The sequence below is a fragment of the Eumetopias jubatus genome, unplaced genomic scaffold (genome assembly GCF_037043125.1).
Source record: "Eumetopias jubatus isolate StellerSeaLion01/CBP00866 unplaced genomic scaffold, mEumJub1_p1.0 scaffold_1, whole genome shotgun sequence".
Taxonomy (NCBI): Eukaryota; Metazoa; Chordata; class Mammalia; order Carnivora; family Otariidae; genus Eumetopias; species Eumetopias jubatus.
The window spans coordinates 167,595,851-167,616,504 of NW_028274807.1; the positions used below are offsets into that span (position 1 = coordinate 167,595,851).

At 47.6% G+C, this 20,654-nt stretch overlaps 1 protein-coding gene across 1 annotated transcript in view; it reads left to right on the top strand.

Annotated features, from left to right (window-relative positions):
- SRGAP3 (SLIT-ROBO Rho GTPase activating protein 3) overlaps positions 1 to 19,907 on the top strand; it is a 238,814-nt gene extending 218,907 nt beyond the window's left edge. Inside the window, exons 19-22 of the mRNA XM_028101776.2 lie at positions 7,523 to 7,703; positions 8,910 to 9,059; positions 11,128 to 11,455; positions 14,521 to 19,907. Coding sequence (XP_027957577.1) covers positions 7,523 to 7,703; positions 8,910 to 9,059; positions 11,128 to 11,455; positions 14,521 to 14,934 — 1,073 coding nt within the window. The 3' untranslated portion in view covers positions 14,935 to 19,907. The remainder of the gene's footprint in view (positions 1 to 7,522; positions 7,704 to 8,909; positions 9,060 to 11,127; positions 11,456 to 14,520) is intronic.
- Positions 19,908 to 20,654: the final 747 nt, after the last annotated feature.

Below are 20,654 nucleotides of genomic sequence, written 5' to 3' on the forward strand. Positions count from 1 at the left end.
ACAAAGGCAGAAAGATCATCCTGGAAGGGCAACAAGCCGGCTTCAGGGGAGCCAGTTTCATGCTCCCTAAAGGTCCTCACTGCTTCCTGTGTGTTGGTGGTGGCTGTGGGGTCAGGAGCATTCATCGGAGGAAAATTAATTGCCTTTCCTCAGTGTTTACCTACACGCCTGCCCCAGTCAAAAACATTCACGGAAATACTGAGTTGCAGGAACAGTTGAGGGACACTAGACTCTGAGAAAGGAGACCTGGATTTGAAAGACAGGGAGAGACCTTCATGGCCCTGTGATCTTTGGGAAGCCATGTAACTTCAGACCTCAGTTTCCTTATCTGTAAAATGAGAATGACAGCACCAAGAGAATTGTGGCCTAGGTTAAAATGAGGTGACCTAGCTGAAGGAGCTTAGCGCAGTGTCTGGGACAACTAGGCGGGTAGGAAACATTACACTGTGTCTGGTAGAAACCCTCTAATTCTGATCAAGAAACTGAACCTGGGGATTTTTACAGATCTAACTGCTCATTGGCAGCCTAAACCTCCTGATACCTTTGTCTACTTTCCTCTAAGACATTTCCTTTGGGGGATCATCAGTGTCTTTGTTTTTCTTGAAAACAGCCTTATGAATGGAGCCCAGTAGACTTCAAAGGTCAAATTGGCCAGAAAACCACGACCCCATGTCTTTGTAATAGATGGCTCGCCCAGTGAGTGACCATCCGAACTGGAGGAAAAACTTAGTTCTTTGGCCTTTCCTTTCTCAACATATTCTGTACCTAGCTGATGCCTGCTGCCCTGCCTGGAGTCTATTAGCACATCGTGGGTATATATCTGGAAAATTCACTTGTGCTTGCTCTTTGGTCTCCCAAGATTTATAAAGAAACCGTGGTTGGGCTAAGAACCCTTGATTGTCAGAACAATGCCAAGTGAAGACATTGAGGCAGCCTCTCAATAGCAGCTTTATTAATTGGATGCTAAATGAGGACCTAGGCTGCCAAATCAGTAACAGAAACATGATCATGTAGTTATAATACATCAGTTTCCAATTATAATGGCATCACCATTCTCTCACTGATATTTCCCCGAAATTCTCCCAGTGGCCTCCCACTCCTTGCCCATCATCTACATCTGGAAAGCCATTAAGCCATTAACTCTTTGGCTATGTGAGGGGTCCATAAATGGGCTTTAGGAAGTCCATTGTGAGCAACATTTTGTTTCTGTTGGAATGCGTACCTCTGAGAACAGTCCATAGTTTTCATCAGATTGTTCCAGGCGTCTACCAGAAATCAGGGTAACATTTCTATTGGCCTGCAGTTTGTGATATTTCCTTTAAGAAAAAAATGTCAAGCACACAGGAAAGTGGATGGAAATTGTACAGTCATGCCCATAAACCCACCACCTAATTTCTACATGTGTTAACATTTTGTTATATTTATTTTATTGTGTATCTATCCATCCATCATCTTATTTTAATACATTTTTAAAAAGATTTTATTTATTTGACACTTACACAGAGAGAGAGAGAGTGCACAAGCAGGGCTGTTCCTGTCCCTGTTCCCTGCGTTGGGCTCCTTGCTCAGCACGAAGTCTGCTTCTCCCTCTCCCTCTGTGCTCTCTCTCTTGCTCTTTCTCAAGAAAATAAGTAAAATCTTTAATAAATAAATAAATAAAAGTAAAAAAACAAATAGCCAAATTTTAAAATGGGCAAAGGATCTGAAGAGATATTTCTCCAAGGAAGATATACAAATGACAAGCACATGAAAAGATGCTCAGCATCATTAGTCATGAGAGAAATTCAAATTAAAATCTCAGTGAAATACCACTTCACACCCACTAGGATGGCTAGAATCAAAAAGTCAGATAATAACAAATGTTGAGAAAGATCACATGCTGCTGGTGGTAATATAAAACGGAACAGTCACTTCAGTTTTTTTTTTTTTAAGATTTTATTTATTTATTTGACAGAGAGAGACACAGCGAGAGAGGGAACATAAACAGGGAGAGTGGGAGAGGGAGAAAAGCAAGCTTCCCGCGGAGCAGGGAGCCCAACATGGGGCTCGATTCTAGGACCCTGGGATCATGACCTGAGCCGAAGGCAGACACTTAACGACTGAGCCACCCAGGCGCCCCTGGTTTTTTTTTGTGGTTGTTGTTGTTGTTAAGATTTTTTATTTTATTTATTTGAGAGAGAGAGAGACAGAGATAGAGTGAGCATGAGTGAGGAGGGGAGGGAGAAGCAGGCTCCCTGCTCAGCAGGGAGCCTGACGCAGGGCTCGATCTCAGGACTCTGGGATCATGACCTGAGCCAAAGGCAGACGCTTAACTGACTGAGCCACCCTGGCGCCGTTTTTTTTTTTTTTTATTATTGAGTTGTAAGCATTCTTTATATATTCTAGATATAAGTGTCTTTTCTGATATATGATTTGCAAACATGTTCTGTGTGCTTTTCACTTTCTTAATGGTGTACTTTGAAGCACAAAAGTTTTCTAATTTTGATGATACCCATTTCATCTATTTTTTTCTTTTTGTTGCTCATGTTTTTGGTGTTATATCTGAGAATCCTTCAGCAAATCCAAAATCATGAAGATTTACCCTACGTTTTCTTCCCAGAGTTTTAAGTTTTAGGTCTTATGTCTGGTAGTCCATTTTAAGTTAATTTTTTTATACAGTGTGAGGTAAGGGTCCAACTCCCTTCCTTCTTTGTGTGTGGCTATCCAGTTGTCCCACCATCATTATTTGGAAAGATTATTCTTTCCCTCATTGAATGATCTTGGCTCCCTTATAAAAAATCAGTTGACCATAGATGTAGGGGGTTATTTCTGGACTTTCAGTTCTATTCCACTGAACTATATGTCTGACCTTGTACCAGGACTGCACTGTCTTGATTACTGTTGCTTTGTAGTAAGTTTGAAATCAGGAAGTATGAGTCCTCTAATTTTGTTCTTCTTTTTCAAGATTTTTTTTTTTTTTTGGCTATTATGGGTTCTTTGCAATTCCATATGAATTTTAGAGTCAGCTTGTCAATTTCTGCAGAGAAGTCAGCTAGCATTCTAATAGGGATTGCCCTGAATGTGTAGATCAATTTGGGAGTATTGCCATCTTAACAGCGTTAAGTCTTCTGATCCATGTGTGATACATCATTTCAACTCAGCGTCAGTTTCCTCATCTGTAAAATGAAGATAGTGCTGCATGTATTGTTGTGAGGATTAAATGTGATAATATAAGTAGAACACTTAACACATAGTAAAGCTTGATTTGTTCATGCAAATAATATGGAGTGCCAACTCATCCCAGCAACTGTTCTAGAAGGGGGAAAATAGTAGATTATAAAATGAAAATCCCTGTCCTAATGGACCTCACATTTTAGTAGGAAAGATAAAAAATAAACAAGTTTTCAAACTATAAGTGCACACACACACGCACGCACACACACACAAGTTCAGGTTGTGCTAAGTGCTATGAAGAAGAATAAAGCAAGGGAAAATGTTAGAGTGATTTGACAGTTAGTACTTTTGTAGTTGAGGGTGGCCAAGTCCTTTGGCCTTGCTGAGGCAAAGACATTTGAGTACAGACCTGAATGAAATTAGGAAATGGCACACAAGGGTCAATAAATATTTGTTGAATGTGAATGAATGCAAACATCTGGGAGAACATTATCCCAGGGAGAGGCAATAATAAGTGCAAAGGTCCTATGGCAGGAAAAGGTTTGGAATGTTTTAAAAACATCAGGAAGGCTCTATGAATATTTATGTTAGAGTGTTCAGGGGTGAAGTGTCCTGATGTCTGCAACTTACTTTAAATTTCACTAAAAAATAAGATGGATAGATGGATGGATGGATAGATATGTGATAAAGCTAATACAGTAAAATGTTAACAGAATTTAGGTGGCAGGTATATGCATGTTCACTTTCAACTTTACTTTTGTGTTTGAAAAATGTCAGAATACAGTTTTGGAAGAGAAACATTAAGAAGGCTAGTGAGGCCGTGAGGGAGGGACTGAGTGAGAGAGAGAGCAGTAGGGAGCGAAGCCCTGAGCACAGAGGGGCCTCAGCAGCTATGAGAAGACATTTGGGGTTGGCCCCAAGCACAGAGGGAAGCCTTCAGAGGGATTTCAACAAGAGAGTTGCATGATCTGATTATGATTTTAAAAGATCCCTCTGGCTGCCCTGGGGAGAAATGGCTCTACCAAGCACGAATGAAAGGGGGAGGCCTGGTAGAGGGACAGCGGTGGTCTGGACCAGGGCAGTGGCAGGAGAGGTGGCGGGATGGGTCTGATTCAGGGGACACTTCAGAGGACTTGCTCATGGCTAAGATGTGTGATGCTCAAGAGCAAGGCTTTAGCCTGAGCAAGCGGGCAGACAGTTCTATTTCCTAAGATGGGGAAGACGAGAGAATTAAGTAAGTTTGGGGAGGGGTGTGTGGGCTAGTGATAAGGGGGAGAATCACATATTCTATTTCAGGTATGATAAACCCAAATAAGACACTTCCTAATTAATGGTGGCTATGATTACTCCTTCTACCACACACACTTCCGTAATGGCGTCTGCAATCACACGTGCCCTCTCTCAGCCCCCGCGGCTCAGCTCTGCTCCTCCTCTTTTCTTCCCCCTTACATTTCCCATTCCTCCTCGTCCCCCCACTCCCAACTCCAGACCACCCCCAGTGACTGTGGGAGGCTCTGGAGATGCGGAAGGCAGGACCTAGACACCCAGGCAGCAACTCCTTGATGGCTGGATGGACAGATACAAGATAATCCATAAAGAATGGAGCAATAGAGAGTCAGCATAAGGAAGGTAGCTGCAGGCTAGAGAGAGCAGGGAATCATTCTCATTACTCTTTTGTTCTTTAGAATTCAAGGCATTTATTGTTTTTATATATGTAAATATACACATAAATATGTGTATTTTTCTAGTGTCAAACATCTTTGTGCTTGCTTTAAAGTATAAATACATTAATGCTCACAGTCAGTTTTCTACCAAGTATGGGCATCTCTTAGGGTACAGCCTTAACACAGATTAAATAAATCATAGGCATCGCTCCCCTGCTCCCCCAAAAGTCTCTTTCCAAACCTCACTAGCTATATGGCTTTGGGAAAACTACATAAACTAAAATAAGTAAAACCACATGCATTATCTTTTAATCCTCCAGAATCAACTGAGGTATCCAGAGGTTATGTGACCTGCCTAGATTTCTTGCTGGACCTACCCCATAGGGTAAAGCCACTAGTAATAATAATTGTAATCAGGAGAGCTACTATCAGCTGAAGACCTCATGTATATCTGTACTATGCTAAGGAATTTCATTCATTATGGCTTTTAAAAATCTATTAAAGTCTAGGGCGCCTGGGTGGCTCAACTGCTTTCGGCTCAGGTCATGATCCTGGAGTCCCAGGATGGAGTCCTGCCTCGGGCTCCCTGCTCAGTGGGGAGTCTGCTTCTCCCTCTGACCTTTCCCCTCTCATGCTCTCTCTCTCTAACAAATAAATCTTTTAAAAAAAATCTATTAAAGTCTAGTATATTTCTTTTTAATTGAGATATCATTGACATAAAATATTAGTTTCAGGTGGATAACATAACAATTCCATACACGTATTGCAAAGTGATCACCACAGTGAGTCTAGTTAACATACATCCATACATTGAAGTATGCATGTAGTCACCATTCATAGTTACAGATTTTCTTTTCTTGTGATGAAAACTTTTAAGATCTACTCTCTTAGCAACTTCCAATGCAATGCAGTATTGTTAGCTGTAGTCATCATGCTCTACATTCCATCACCAGAATATATTTATTTTAGAACTGGAAGTTTGTGCCTTTGGACCACCTTTACCCATTTTGCCCACTCCTTACCCCCTGCCTCTAGCAACCACCAGACTGTTCTCTGTATCTGAGACTTTGGTTTCTTTTCATTTTTAGATTCCACGCATAAGCAAGATCATACAGTATTTGTTTTTCTCTGACTTATTTCACTTAGCATAATGCCTCAAGGTCCATCCATGTTGCTTCAAATAGAAGATTTTCCTTCATTTTTATGGCATAATATTATGGAATAATATTCCACTGTATCTATATACATTTTCTTCATCCATTTATCCATCTATCTTTTCAAGTTAGTGTTTTTGTTTCCTCTGGAGAAATACCCAGCAGTGGAATTATTGAACCATAAGGTAGTTCTATTTTTAATTTTTTGAGGAACCTCCATACTGTTTTCCACAGTGGCTGCACCAGCTTGCATTCCCACCAACAGTGTAGGAGGGTTCCTTTCTCTCTGCATCCTCACCAACTCTTGTATTTCTTGTTGTTGTTTTATAGTAGCCATTCTGACAGGTGTGAGGTGCTATCTCATGGTGGCTGTGATTTGCATCTCCCTGATGATGAGTGATACGAGCACTTTCTCGTGTGTGTGTTGGCCATCTGGATGTCTTCCCCCATGCATTATCTTTTAATCCTCCAAAATCAGCTGAGGTGTACAGAGGTTACGTGACCTGCCTGAGGTGATGGAGCTGGGCCGTAGGAGTGCCTCAGGGGCAAGAGCCCTAGCCTCATTGCTTGATCCAGTCAGGGCTTGTCACTAACCAGTGAAGAATAAAGGTTTGATTGGTAAATGTGTGTGTGCAAAGAGATAAGCTTGAGCTGTGGCCCCAGTAAGAATTCTCTCTCCTCCCACATTAAGTCCATGGATGAATGTGTTATTCAGCTCAGGCTGCCAGAACAGAACTGGGTGGCTTAAACAACAGAAATTTATTTCCTCATAGCTCTGGAGCCTAGAAGTCCAAGATCAAGGTGCTGTCAGGGCTGGTTTCTGGTGAAGCGTCTTCTCCTGGCTTGTAGAAAGCTGCCTTCTCACTGTGTCCTCACATGACCTTTCCTCTGTGTACATTTACAGAGAAAAAGAGAGATCTCTGGTATCTCTTCCTCTTCACAGAGGGACCCCAGTCCTGTCAGATTAGGGCCCTACCCTAATTACTCACTTTAACCTCAATTACTCCTAAACACCCATCTCCAAATACCATCAAATTGGGAGTTGGGACTTCAGCATATGGATTTGGGGGCGGGGGGACACCATAACAGTCCATTACAATGAGCTTTGAAGAATTCTGGGAGCCCTTAAAAATTGTGTACAGCGTCTTTGCATGGATGGGAATCCACATACACCCAAAAGATAAGAACCACTAAAAGTATTGTAGGTAGACAAAGAGAGAGTTCATGGACAAATAGAAATGGAACTTGTATCAAGAGGTAGAAGAAGGAGAAATTTCTTAAGATATTATTTTAATTAGTTTTAGAAAGCGGAAAACAAGAGGGGTAGTGGAAAATAAAGATATGGTATGTCAGAAGTTAGATGGCCTACCTGAGGCCGCAGCATGGGGAACAGATCTGAGCTAGAACCTGGTGTCCTGAGCCCCCAGCCCACCCTGTTTCCATCGGCCTGCTGTCTGTGCTGGCCCTGCGGAAGCCAAGGCCATCTGAGCAAGGCTCCTGGCTGCCATCCAACTCACTTCATGGCTGTTCTTTCCCTTGCTTTCCTTCTAGAAGTGGAGCAGATCGAGGCCATCGCCAAGTTTGACTATGTGGGGCGGTCCCCGCGTGAGCTGTCCTTCAAGAAGGGGGCCTCGCTGCTACTGTACCACCGCGCCTCCGAGGATTGGTGGGAGGGTCGTCACAATGGCGTGGACGGACTCATCCCACATCAGTACATAGTCGTACAGGACATGTGAGTGGGAATCCAGACCTTCTGTGAAGAATGCCATAATCGATTAGTGATGTCTTGAATGGGCACAGGAATAGGAGTTCTGGGCTGTGTGCGAACCATTTGCTCTCACTGGTATGACACACTCGGTCTTTTGTAAGAATGGATTATATCTAACTTCCCCTTAAATGGTGATCCACTTAACAAATAAGCGAACTGGTCATCCTTTAGAGCACACAGAGGCAGCGTTTGGTGCCTTTGACTCACCATCCTGATCCACCTGGCATTCATCACCTGCCCTGGTTCTCAGCATCCAGTGGATCTTGCCATATTCCTCTACCCTCCTGGGCCTTCCCTATACTCAGCGGCCAGCCCACCGTCCCCTTCACAGCCCACCAGTCTCTATCCCCCAAGTGGCTCGCTCAGAGGATGCACAGAAACAGTCATCCCCTCATTTCCAGTCAGCGGGATACTGTTATTTTTTTAATATTGTTTTTTTTTTTAGAAAGAAAGGCCTGCATCCCAAATACCTAGCCCTACCCGAAGATCCAGAAAGTCTACACCTTCTCTTCTTTGAAAGCCACGCACTCCTTCTGAGTCAGGCTCAGGTGGAACTGATTTATCAAGCAAGCAACCACCATACTGGCTCCCAAGGGAAAGCATAAGCTTTGATGGCAGAGGAGATGGTGTGAAACCAGAGAAAAGGCCAAGGCCAGGCAGACAACAAGAGAAATGCCAGTGGAGGAACGTTGGCAGCCACCTCACAATTATCCAAAACCCCTGGGTCGGGAGCTGAGGGATGGAGGCATTTTTCTTCCTCCCTTGCTTAGCCCTAAACTGCTTCTCAGGGCCCTGCATGGAGACTCAGCTCTCAGTGCTCAGCTTTTAGGTTCCTCCCCGCATTACTCCAGCACTCCCTCCAGCGTTTAGCTTGTCCTAGCCTGGAGCAGCCCGGGAGAGAAAAACCTAGAGGAGGGGAGAGGAGAAGGTAGGCCTGGGGCAGAGGGGGGGCTGGTCTCCCGCCCGAGACAGTAACTTAGGAGAGAGCGAGCCAGTGGGCGTGTGTGTGATGCTAAGGTGCAGAGTGGGAAGTGCCTCATCCCGAGGATGGGCGTAAGTTAACCGTAAGGTGTGTGTGGATCCACCCTTCAGACAGGTCTCCAGGAGCCCTGCACATCTGGGGCTCTCTGGAGCAAAGCACTGCCGATTCACATCTGTCCTTCTCCCCAGGGATGATGCCTTCTCCGACAGCCTGAGCCAGAAGGCTGACAGCGAGGCCAGCAGTGGGCCGCTGCTGGATGACAAGGCCTCCTCCAAAAACGACCTCCAGTCGCCCACGGAGCACATCTCGGATTACGGCTTTGGGGGGGTGATGGGCCGGTAGGAAATGCGGATTCATTTTTCCCTGCTAGTGCCATGCCCAGCTCTGTCTGATTTGGGAGAGGCAGGGGGGCAGAGGGGAGAGAGGGAGGCTACTGTGGCCCCTTGTTCCCTGCAGGATGTGGGATCAGGCACACTGTGGCGGGGGCGGGGGGTTCCTGGCTGGAACTGGCCCCAGAATGCCAGGCGTAAAAGGATCCAGCTTGGAGTTGGGGTGTGGAGAAGGAGGAAAAAAGACATATATTGGCAAATCAATGCTTTTTATGTAAAATAGTAATAATAAATGGGGAGAAAGAGAGAGTTATAAACTGACAAGTATTTTTCCTACCTCTCTCCAGTTCTTATACCTCCTCCCCATTTTCTGTTGAAGACCTAAGTTGTTATATTTAAAAATGTAAGGCTCAGGTACTCCCTGAAGTGCACTACACACACAGAAATCTCACACCCACACCTGTGGTGGGGGAAATTGACACTCGACTCCCCCCACTGATTTGGTGGGAGCACATTTGCCGATTTCTTCCCTCCCGGTGTGTGGGCTGGGCTGTGTCACGTGACCTTTCTGCCAGGCAAGAAGCTGTGCCCATCATTCTGCATGCCTGTATGGTCCAAAGAATGTGGTGGTTAAAAAATTTTAAGAAAAAGAAGAAAAGAGAAGCTGACAGTTTCTTGCTGCTTTCTTAATCAGATTCTCAAAATGTCATATTCTTCGTTTTTTTCGGCGGAGTGGTCATGGGATCAGCTTCCACATATGTGTATTTGGAGATAGAGCCAGAGATACAGTCGCTATAGGAACATATGTTTATGAATTTACTTTGGCAGAAGTTTCCGTGCCTCCTTTCAGTATATTCCGTTCAGTTCAGCTAACGGCTCAGGCAGTGTGATAGGTAAAGGAATTGGGGGCAAAATGGAAGTCTGGGGTAGGTAGAAGACAAAGCCATGGTTCCTTGAATTCTAGGAGGGCCATATCTTCTCCTGCCTTGCTCTTCCTCTCCCTCTTCCCTCCCTCTCCTACTTTATTCTGGTTCTCTTCTTTCTCAATACTTCCTTCTCTCCAACACCTATGCTTTGGTCCTGGTGGGGTACCCACAGGCGGTGCTTAGCTTGGCTGGTGGCTCTGGGATCTGAAGTGCTACTGACCACGTTGAACTTGGCCCTTCAGTCACAGTCTGTTCCAACAGTCTGCCCCTCCTTCCCACCCCCTTGCCACTTCCAGCCTCCCCTCCCTTCAAATCTTGACCTCCCTAGGATGTAGCAAAATCATCTGCGGGTGGAGCCTTTTATCTTCAGAGGGCTTTCACACCCACCAAAGCTCCCTGGAAGGTGGGCAAGGAATATTATGCCCACTTACCAGATTAATAAAATGGGTCTGAAAGAGGACACAGGAAAGCCAGCCCTCCTAATAGATACTCTAGTCCCCTTTTTACTCTGACAGAGCCTCCCTAAAGAGTGAAAGTGGCCAGATGCATGGAAGGCATGTTGAGTGATGCAGTTTTTACTCCTGAATGACTAATTTCCCAAGATCTGGAAAAGCCCCATAGAAATAGCCCTTTGCTGAGAAGATTGGGGGTGGGTGACAACACGGGATGGTGTCCAGTTCCCCGGGACCCCCTCCTGTGCTTGCAGGGAGCTGGTGACTTTTTGGTACAGTCAAGCCTCAATGCCTCAGACCAATTAAGAAGCCCTGCAGAATCATGGAAATACCTGAACCACATAAGAACATATCATGAGCCCAACTAACCATCACCAAAGCGTTCCCAGGTTGAAATTCTCCTGGCCTTGACTTGACATGTAGACAAGATTCACTGTGTAATTAGTAGCACCACCGTCTGCAGTTTGGAAAGCAGAATGCTTCCGATTCCTTCGTGTGTGCAGATTAAACCGTCCCCTTGCCATGGAGTTACATGCTCAGCCTGTGCTTTCATTGCACAATTGAGTTTGGCTTAATGAGGCTTTACTATACCTGTTTCCTAGACTATGTGTAGTGTGTGGCCTGGGGTTAGCTGATCCATTCTGAGACTTGCCAGGGTTGACCTCTGCCCCATGCCCCCGCCCCCTGGCTCCTTTGCAGAGTGCGGTTACGATCTGACGGAGCGGCCATCCCCAGGCGCCGAAGCGGGGGCGACACCCACAGCCCACCCCGGGGCCTGGGCCCCAGCATAGACACGCCGCCCCGGGCTGCCGCCTGCCCCAGCAGCCCCCACAAAATCCCCCTCACCCGGGGGAGGATCGAGAGCCCTGAGAAGCGGAGGATGGCGACATTTGGGAGTGCCGGCAGCATCAACTACCCTGACAAGAAGGCTCTCTCGGAAGGGCACTCGATGAGGTCGACATGCGGCTCCACCAGGCACAGCAGCCTGGGGGACCACAAGTCCCTGGAGGCTGAGGCCCTGGCAGAAGTAAGGGCCAGTGGGAAGGCAGGCGGGGCCAGCTGAGAACTCCAGAGGGGCGGCCGGGTGGGAGCCTGCAGACTGGGGAGCCACTTTGCCCTTCACACCAGGCTCAAGGTTAAGCTAGAACCCAAGGTAGATAGCAAGCTGGCTTCCTGTCCCCCTGCTGGCCTCCCCATGGGAGCGGAAGCTGAGTGGGTACAGCTGCTGGCTAGGGATTCTGTAAAAACCGAAGACCTCCAGTCTCCAGGGCTGGAGGGGGAATGCCTGCCCTGGGGGCAGGCCGGATGAGAGGGATGTGGTCATGGCAGGTGTCTGTCTCCCCAAGATGGCACAGTTGAGTTATTCATTCATTCGTTCGTTCATTCATTCATTCGTCTGATCATTCATTCATCTGTTCATTCATTTGTTCCTTTATTGACAAATATCAATTAAGCTGCTGTTGTGTGCCAGTCACTGCACTAGGCACTGACAGTACAGTGATGACCTAAAATGGCCCCAGACCCTGCCCTCCGCTGTCCATCTTCCTTGAGCGCCTTTCTGCAGCCCCACTCTGCAGATTGCTGCATTACCTCTCAGACTAATGCAAGGCTCATGCCTAAACCACTCAGCTGCTCTTTCTCTGAGCTTTCTGTCTTTCTGGCTCACACTCTGCCAGGGTGGAGTGGTGGCGGGGATGGTGGTAGAGGGGTAATCATTGCATTTATTTTTACAGTTTTACCTTTCAGTTCATGCTGGAGCATTGCAGAGAGCAGTGAAGTCCACCGGGGACTTCACTTAAGCGGAATGGGACGTGGAAAGCGGGCATTATCACTGCCGGGCTGGGATATAGTAAAGATGGGGAGAGGATTGCCATCTCTCCGCTCATATAGAAGGTCCCCCACAACTAATCCTTTGGATAAAAGCACAAAAATCCCATTCTTAAAGTAACTAGTGTTCTGGGCAAGGGATAAAATGTCATGAAGAAGCATAAAAGCTACTATTCGCCATTGACCAGTCATCCCATAGTCTCTTAACAAACCAAAAGGGATAGGCAGGGACCCTGCCTGTGCCAGATTGGAGCCCATTGTGGGGGCCCAGGGCAGGCAGGAGGCCGCCTGTGGGCTGGGGAGGAGAGAGTAAAGGAAGCCACGGCCTCGGAAAGGGGCCGGCAGGACATCTCTAGGCTCCAACTCCATCAGTGTGACCAGACTTGCAGTTTTTCTGGGTTTGCCTCAGGGCAGAAAAGCAAATGTGTCTTAAGAGTGCTCATGGTCACCGGAGGTTGTGCACCGCGCCTTCTAGTAGTGGTTTTAAGCAATATCCCTTGTTGTCCCGTCAGTGGCCGTGTCGCTTGGGCTGTGGCCTAGCTCAGCCTGAGCGGCTCCCTGTGTCCCATTTGTGTGGAGGCATCCCTGTAATAGCTGTGTGAGCCAAGGGCTCTGGCTAAAGGGAGTGTGAAACCACTGCCTGGCAGTTCACAAAGCTCCACCACATCCATTATCTCATCCCATCTTTACGGTGAGTAACAGAGAAGCAAAGCATGGTGCAGAGGGCCTGAGACTTGTCCAAGGTTACACAGCCAGCAAATGGCAGAGGAGTCTTTCCACTAAAAAATCCAGGCCTTTTGCCGTAGCCCAGGGCTCCTGGTTTGAATGCTGACTGCCAGCTGCAGCGCCCCCTCCCGGCTCGAGGAGGAACAGAAGCCCTGGGAAGGTGGAATGATGAGCCCCCACCCAGGCTGACCGGGCGGCCTGGCTGCTCCCAGGTCCTGGACTGACTTAATGGCTCTCTCTGTCATCCAAAGTGCTCTCATACTGGTGAGCTCTTAATCTCCAGGAATTGCATAGGCAAATGAGAGGGTTTTTTTGCTTTTTAAAATTTACATTTTTTAAAAAAGCAAACTTTTCTGATTACAATACAGAGAAGAAAGTGACAGTTGCATTATTCTGGTGTGAACTTTGTGGACATTCTAATATATAACCACCAAGGAATTTTTCTATGGGCAAGGATTTTTTATTTATTTTTATTTTTATTTATTTTTATTTTTTTTAAAGATTTTATTTATTTATTTGACACACAGAGAGAGCGAGAGAGAGAGAGAGAGGGAGAGACCACAAGCAGGGGGAGTGGCAGGCAGAGGGAGAAGCAGGCTTCCTGCATGAGCAGGGAGCCCGATGTGGGGCTCGATCCCAGGACCCTGGGATCATGGCCTGAGCCAAAGGCAGCGGTTTAACCAACTGAGCCACCCAGGCGCCCCAAGGATTTTTTTTTAAATAACAATAATGGTGGGGTGCTTTGCAGGCTCAGTCAGAAGAACATGCAACTCTTGATCTCAGGGTTGAGTTCGAGCCCCACATTGGGGGTAGAGATTACTTAAATAAATAAATAATTTTTTAAAAATAACAATAACGGCTAAGGGCCTGGGCTGTAGGTTGAGATTTGGGCTATGTTACTAACTAGCTGTGTGACCTTGGGCAAGTTACTTAACCAGGCTAAACTTCCATTTTCTCACGTGTGAAATGAGCATAATGGTAGTTCCTACCTTATAAGTGTGAGGATTAAATGAGCTACGAAAGGAAAGGGCTTGGATTGGTGCTCTCTTATTACCATTGTTACTGCCATTATTATTTGTGAGTGCCTACTATGTGTCAGGGGCCATGGGAACCTCTTCACAGGGATCCTATCATTTAACACACTCATCAGCCCCCTGAGGTCGTGTTATCATGATCTGTGTTCACCAGTGAGGATTCTGAGGCTCAGAGAGGTGAGGTAACTTGTCCAAAGTGACATAGCAAGGAAGTGGCAGAGTCAGGATTCGAACCCATGCCTATCTGATTCCAGAGCCGACCTTCTCAAGCAGTAGTCCACCCTCATTGCAGTCTGCTACCTGTGCAGGCAAGTGTGCAGGTGATGCCCACACGGATTCCCTCAGTTGGTCGTAGGACACCCTGGAGATTTCATCTCTATCCCAGGCGCGAGGCTCGTGTGTGGGGAAACCTCTGTACGAAGCCCATAGGCCGATTAGCAGCTGGGGAAGGCCTGGGGCCCACGTGTCCGGCCCCTGTGCTGACCAGAGCTCTTTCCGTGGGCAGGACATCGAGAAGACCATGAGCACGGCTCTGCATGAGTTGCGGGAACTCGAGAGACAGAACACGGTCAAGCAGGCGCCAGATGTGGTGCTGGACACCCTGGAGCCCCTGAAGAACCCGCCGGGCCCCATCAGCTCCGAGCCCGCCAGCCCCCTGCACACCATTGTCATCCGCGACCCGGACGCCGCCATGCGCCGCAGCAGCAGCTCGTCCACCGAGATGATGACCACCTTCAAGCCCGCCCTGTCGGCGCGGCTGGCCGGCGCCCAGCTGCGCCCGCCCCCCATGCGGCCCGTGCGGCCGGTGGTCCAGCATCGCTCCAGCAGCAGCAGCAGCTCGGGCGTGGGCAGCCCGGCCGTGACGCCCACCGAGAAGATGTTCCCCAACAGCTCCGCGGACAAGTCGGGCACCATGTGACCTACAGCACGGGGCGGCGCCGCCACGGCTGAGGGTGGCCTCTGTGACCTCCGCGGCCTTGCCACGGGCTCCTGGCCTTGTCGGGCAGGGACCAGAAGGTTGCCTGGAAGCGCGTCTGTGCAGAGCCGAGGCCCGGGCGCTGGCCGCAGCTGGTATTCAGCCATGTGAATCCCACAGACCTCCCGTGTGCGAGCAGGCCCCCCGGGGGGTGGGGCAGGAGGCCCCACTAAAGCATCTCCTAAGTTTGGGCCAAAATGTTCGATGGCTTCCCAGCGTATGGTCACTGGAAAATTATTCTCTCGACATTCTCTCTGCATACATAAATATGGGTGTATATATGTGTGTGCATATATACACACATACATGTATGTGTCGGTGTGTGTAGATATATATATTTATGCATCTGTATACATATACTAGATCTGGACACACGACTAAATGTATATAGGATCTCCGTTTTTCTTTTTATGAAACTTAGATTTACCTCAGACCCATGCCACCAAACACCTCCTGCTGAGTTACTTGGTGGGACTTGCAGGGACCTTTCTGGGAGAATTTAGAGGCCTCAGTGACTTCGAACGAAGCAATACACCACTAACCTGCAGAAAAACACACAAAAATAGTCTCCCACTGTCTCCAGAAGTCGTGGCCTTCCAGAATAGTCTGCCCCTAATGGAAGGGTGGGGCAGGCGGTACCCGCAAGCAGGTTGCTCCTAGAGGTGGGGAACCCTTCACAGAACACCCCCCCCCCCGTCCACCCCAGAGACCCTGCCTTTCCACCCGGAGGCCGAGGACCAACTGTATCCCCGAAGGCACGGGAGGATGTTGGCGAGATGGCCCCTGACCACAGCATCCTTGTGTTTGTACGTAGAAAAAGGGTATAGTGAGAACCTAAGCCCCGTCGTAGCACAGTGTTCTGTGTGGTTGGGAAAAAGGAAAAACAAAAACAGTGGTGTGGAACACTTCAAAATCTAGACATGCTGTAGGAATAAACCTGTGATAACTATAGAGGTTTAACTTATACCATTTTCAAAATATTTAATTTTTTCTTTTCTTCTTTCTACTAATTATACTGTGTCAGATCTGGAACTAAACAGGCAAGGAGGCTTTCAGTCATATCATTTTAACTTAAAATCAGTCCATGACCCACTTTGGCTGGTGCCCTCCTGTATGAGGCCCAGGAGCCTCTCAGCAGGGGCCAGAGGGGGGCCATCCTTGGCACTTTCCGTCCCAGAAAACACTCCGGTTGAGTTTATGCAGGTGAAATGGCTTCCCTCTCTCCCTTCCCAACCCCTGCCCGCCACCCCCCACCACGCTTCTCCCACGACCTCCAGAGCATTTAATGTAATTGCAAATATGGTGATTGAACTGAGGTGAGTGACTTTTAGGAATTAGGAGCTAGACTTCTGCCTCTCAGCTGGGAAAAGGCTTTTCTGGATCACTCTTGTTCCATTTTACTTCCTCTTTTGATCTTTTCATTTTTCAGAGATAGGCTGTTTCTGGCTAATGGAACACAGGCGGATCAGATCCTACGGGGACCACTTTTATTCATCCCCTCATTCCAAGCCAAGGGTCTCCTTTTTCTTCTCAAGCTTTCTCTCTTTCTCCCGAGGCCTCTGAGTGTATCTCCATGGCTGTGGTTTGGAGTCAAAAGTCCTGTGTTTGCGTCCCAGCCCCAACCCCATAGGAGCTGTGGGACTTTAGGCATGTCACTCCACCTCATTGAGCCCCAGTTTCCTACTCCATAAAACGAAGGTAACAAAGGTAAAATGTAAATGAGCAAGTTCTGTAAGCTGGAAAGCACTGTCCCAACACGATTGCTCTTTTTATTATCATTAGTAAGGTAAGTCTTTTAGATCAAAACCCATCCAGGATCTTCCTTTTGAAGTCTCCTAATGGCATTTGAGAACTGGGCAGTGGAATTTTCCTAACAGTTTCTTAAGAGCCCTGAAGCACAGCCCTACAGAGATACTACCTATTGATGCTTGAAATTCTGTCATTACCATTTCACCCCACTGGATTAAGTTTTGCCATCTCTTCTGGTCCTCCATAAAAAGGTAAATACACCCCAGGGGGAGGGACCTATTAAATCACTAATACCTGGGTGTGTAGGAGTGGTAAGCCGTTCTGTCTTGTTGTAGGGATTGGCAGTTTGCTCACTCAGTGGAAAAGTCGAGAAAGGGCACAGAGAGTGCCAGAGAGAGGTCAATGACAAACTTGACCTTCCTTGTTTAGCCTAAAACCAACCGTTCTGTTTGAGCCCCCGGAAATGAAAGAGCCTCAGAACCAGTTAGGAGCCCCTCTGTCTTTGAGCAGATGACGACATCCCCATTTTACAGCTTAGGAAAGAAAGCAAGGCCTTGGGATGTGCTCTGACGTGCCCAAGATTTAATGGATGGCCGAGAGCGAGGGCCGTGTCAGACACTTACCTGCAAGGACGCTATGCCGTCCAGCCAGGACACCGGCTTCTCATTTCTACCCCAGAGATACCCCCAGACCTTAAATGCAGTAGCCTCCTGTGCCAGATGTCACATTCTCTGCCATGACTACCAGATGAAAAGGAAAATCTGAGTTGACAAATCTGTTGCCTGATACATAGAACACCAGTCAGACCGTGTGGGTTTTTCCATGAATTCACTGCTTTTTTTCCTTACTGAAAATGGATCTGCCCTTCACCAAATTACCTGAAGGCAGAGCCTTAGCTGTTTTTTTTTTTTAAAGCACCTATTTTTCCACTGGGAAACGGCTGATGAGTTCACATTTAGGGAAGATCACACCCCACTCATCCAGCCCCAGATCTGACCCTTGACGCAGAACCAAATGGAAAAATCCTTTCCCGCGGCCCCCCGCCCCCCACTCCCTCATCTGGCCACTATGCATGTCTCCACCACCCTCCACGCATACCCCGTCCCATCCACGGTCACTGAGCATTGGCATTCTCTTCCTGACTCCTGCCTGTGATAGTCCACTATATATTTGCTGTATTTGCTTAAATGCTGGAAAGTGTTAAAATGTGAAACTGTAATTTTTAAAAAGGCTACGATTAAATTATAGCCAATGCCACTCACCAAATCTTTGCACCTAGTAGATAGATCAATGTAAAAAAACAAATACCAGAAACCTAACTGTACAGTGAGTGTGGGGGAAATGTAGTAAACCTAGTTAGTAGTCCTCAATATAACCAATTGTACAAGGGGGAGTGGTGTTTACCTACTTGTTCATCGCCATTACTGAGAGCTATACTGATCAGTTCGTTGATAACGGGCATTTTATTTTTTTTCTTCACAGAATGATTTCTTAACCTTCGACTTACCCTGAGGTCAAGCCTTTTGTCTTTATGTGTAACCGATGTTTAGTCTATTTTAGGAATGAACCAGCAAGATGTTCATTTAAAACTGACCAAAGACAATTCATTCCTGGTCTAGTTTCCTGGGCCTTGGGGCCCAGCCACCGCTAAAGACCTTTCTCCGATAAAATTGAGAACAAGCCGTGCTTCCTACCCGACTCTCCCTCTCTCCCTGTATTCCCCTTTCCTCTTAAAGAGCTGCTCTGAGCTGTGGGATTCTATGAAAAATTCTTGCCTTTCCTTGTTTTCAGTGCTAACGATTTCTCACCTTGAAGCGCCTTTTGAACCCCGGACAGAGCGCACAACTGGAGGGAATTGTAAGCTTGGGAATTAGAGTTGGGAGTCTTTTCTCTGAGGTCACCAGGCCAAGAGGCAGGAGAGAAATGGATTCCCAAGGGATGAAAAAGGTTTCTATTCAACGAAGAAATCCAAGTGGGAAGAGACGCAGGGAAACGGGGCCAGCGTTTGGCTCCCGGCTGGAAGTAGCAGCCTCAGAGATCTGCCTTATAAACACTTCAGAACTGGGTTGTGGTACACAAAGGGGCGCCAGTGAGGGGAAGGGCCTTTACGTGGGGCCGGCTTCTCTGCTGGAGTCCCTTGGAGTGCCTTGTTGGGTATACTTTCTCATTCAGGAGGCATGAATGCAGAGGACTTCTGGGGCCTGGTCGCTCCTTGGCACTCAGCACACGTCCGCGGCCGATGGAAAACCACAAGGACTAACGTGATGGTTCTTCCTCTCAGTCTTTCTATTCCTAACTTTTCACACGTCCAGATGGTTCCACACTTGAGCAAATGCCTCATTCTGCTGAGAATCCCAGAAAGAAGAATGGCTGGCTCCCAACCCTGGCAGGGGGCCCTGTGGGGCTCGGGAGGACGGGCGGGGAGGACAAGGCAGGAAGGGGTGAGCGAGGTGTTGCTTAGCTGATTTTCTGCTATGCAGAGCTAATGCTGACGTTTCATGTCAACTTCCCCGGTTCTCTGGGGCCTCCTCTCTTCAGAGCAGCCGTGGAGAGAAATCCCCACATACCCAAAGCCGCCCGGGGGGAGCCGAGAGAAGGGGCTTCACTGCCTTGCCGGACTCCTCCTGGCTTCTCTGAGGTCGGTCTGCCGAGCGTCCCGCTGTCCCATCCTCTGGGACTGGCCGAATGGCCACCGCTGCCCCTTGCCGACACCTCCTTCCTGTGTGAACTGTCCCAGGCAAATAACAAAGCTGTTCCTTGAACCAGAGCAACCAGAGTGCACTTGGCCTTCCTTAGACGGAAGTCGATTCTGGCTAGAGTTCCGGCTCAGACTCTAGTTCCGGGCAGTGTGACTGTTTACACGGTTTGGCAATAGATTTGGTTCTGATTGCTTCAGAGTGGCTGGTCAATTTAGTTTCCTTTGGTTTCCTTCCTCCCCAGACTGTGTCAGGAAAAAAACAAAAAACAAACAAACAAAAAAAACCCCACGAAAACAACCCTAGGAAATTGCTGGTTGCCTGTCCCCACGTGATGATAAGTGTCGCCCTCCTCCGGTATCGTTTCTCTACCTTAACACCCAACGCCCGTCCTATAGAGTGTCTGACTGGATCCTCTGTTGCGTATTCTGATGGTGCCTGCTGGTTTGACGTGGAGCTATCCTGTGAAATAAAACAGCTTAACTTTTCTCAAACATGCTCCTGTGGCTTTTTGGAAGGGTGAGGTGGCACGTGGGGGATGGGGAGGTCCCAAAGGGGTGTTTCTGTGTGCTTCCTCCAGGAACCGTCCCTGAAATCTCCTTTAGCTCAGATCCAAGGAGGGGAAGGCCAAGGTTCCAAGGAGGGCTGCTTCAACGGTAGAGCTAATTGAAAGAAGGTAACGGGGCGCCTGGGTGGCTCAGTCATTAAGTGTCTGCCTTCGGCTCAGATCATGATCCCAGGGTCCTGGGATCGAGCCCCGCATCAGGCCCCCTACTCCATGGGAAGCCTGCTTCTCCCTCTCCCACTCCCCCTGCTTGTGTTCCCTCTCTCACTGTGTCTCTCCCTGTCAAATAAAAAAATAAAATCCTTAAAAAAAGAAAGAAAAAGGTAACTGTGGGAAGGTGGAGCTGGAAACGTCAAAGAAGGGGAAATGGGAGAAGGAGTGGTCATCTGCAAGAGTGCCTTCAGAAGTTTAAGACCGGTCACCAGAGGCTACAGGAGACTGAGTTCCCTATGAAGGCATATGCAACATTTTAGCATTTGTGTCTTCACACATGTGATACTGCCCCTTGGATTTTTTTTTATTTTAAATCTGTGTGTGTGTGTGTGTGTGTGTGTGTGTGTGTGTTTGTGAAGTGTTTATTGATCACTTATTTTTGTCCCAGGCACTAGATTAAAGTCCTTTACATGCATTTTCTCATCAAATTCTCATAATGG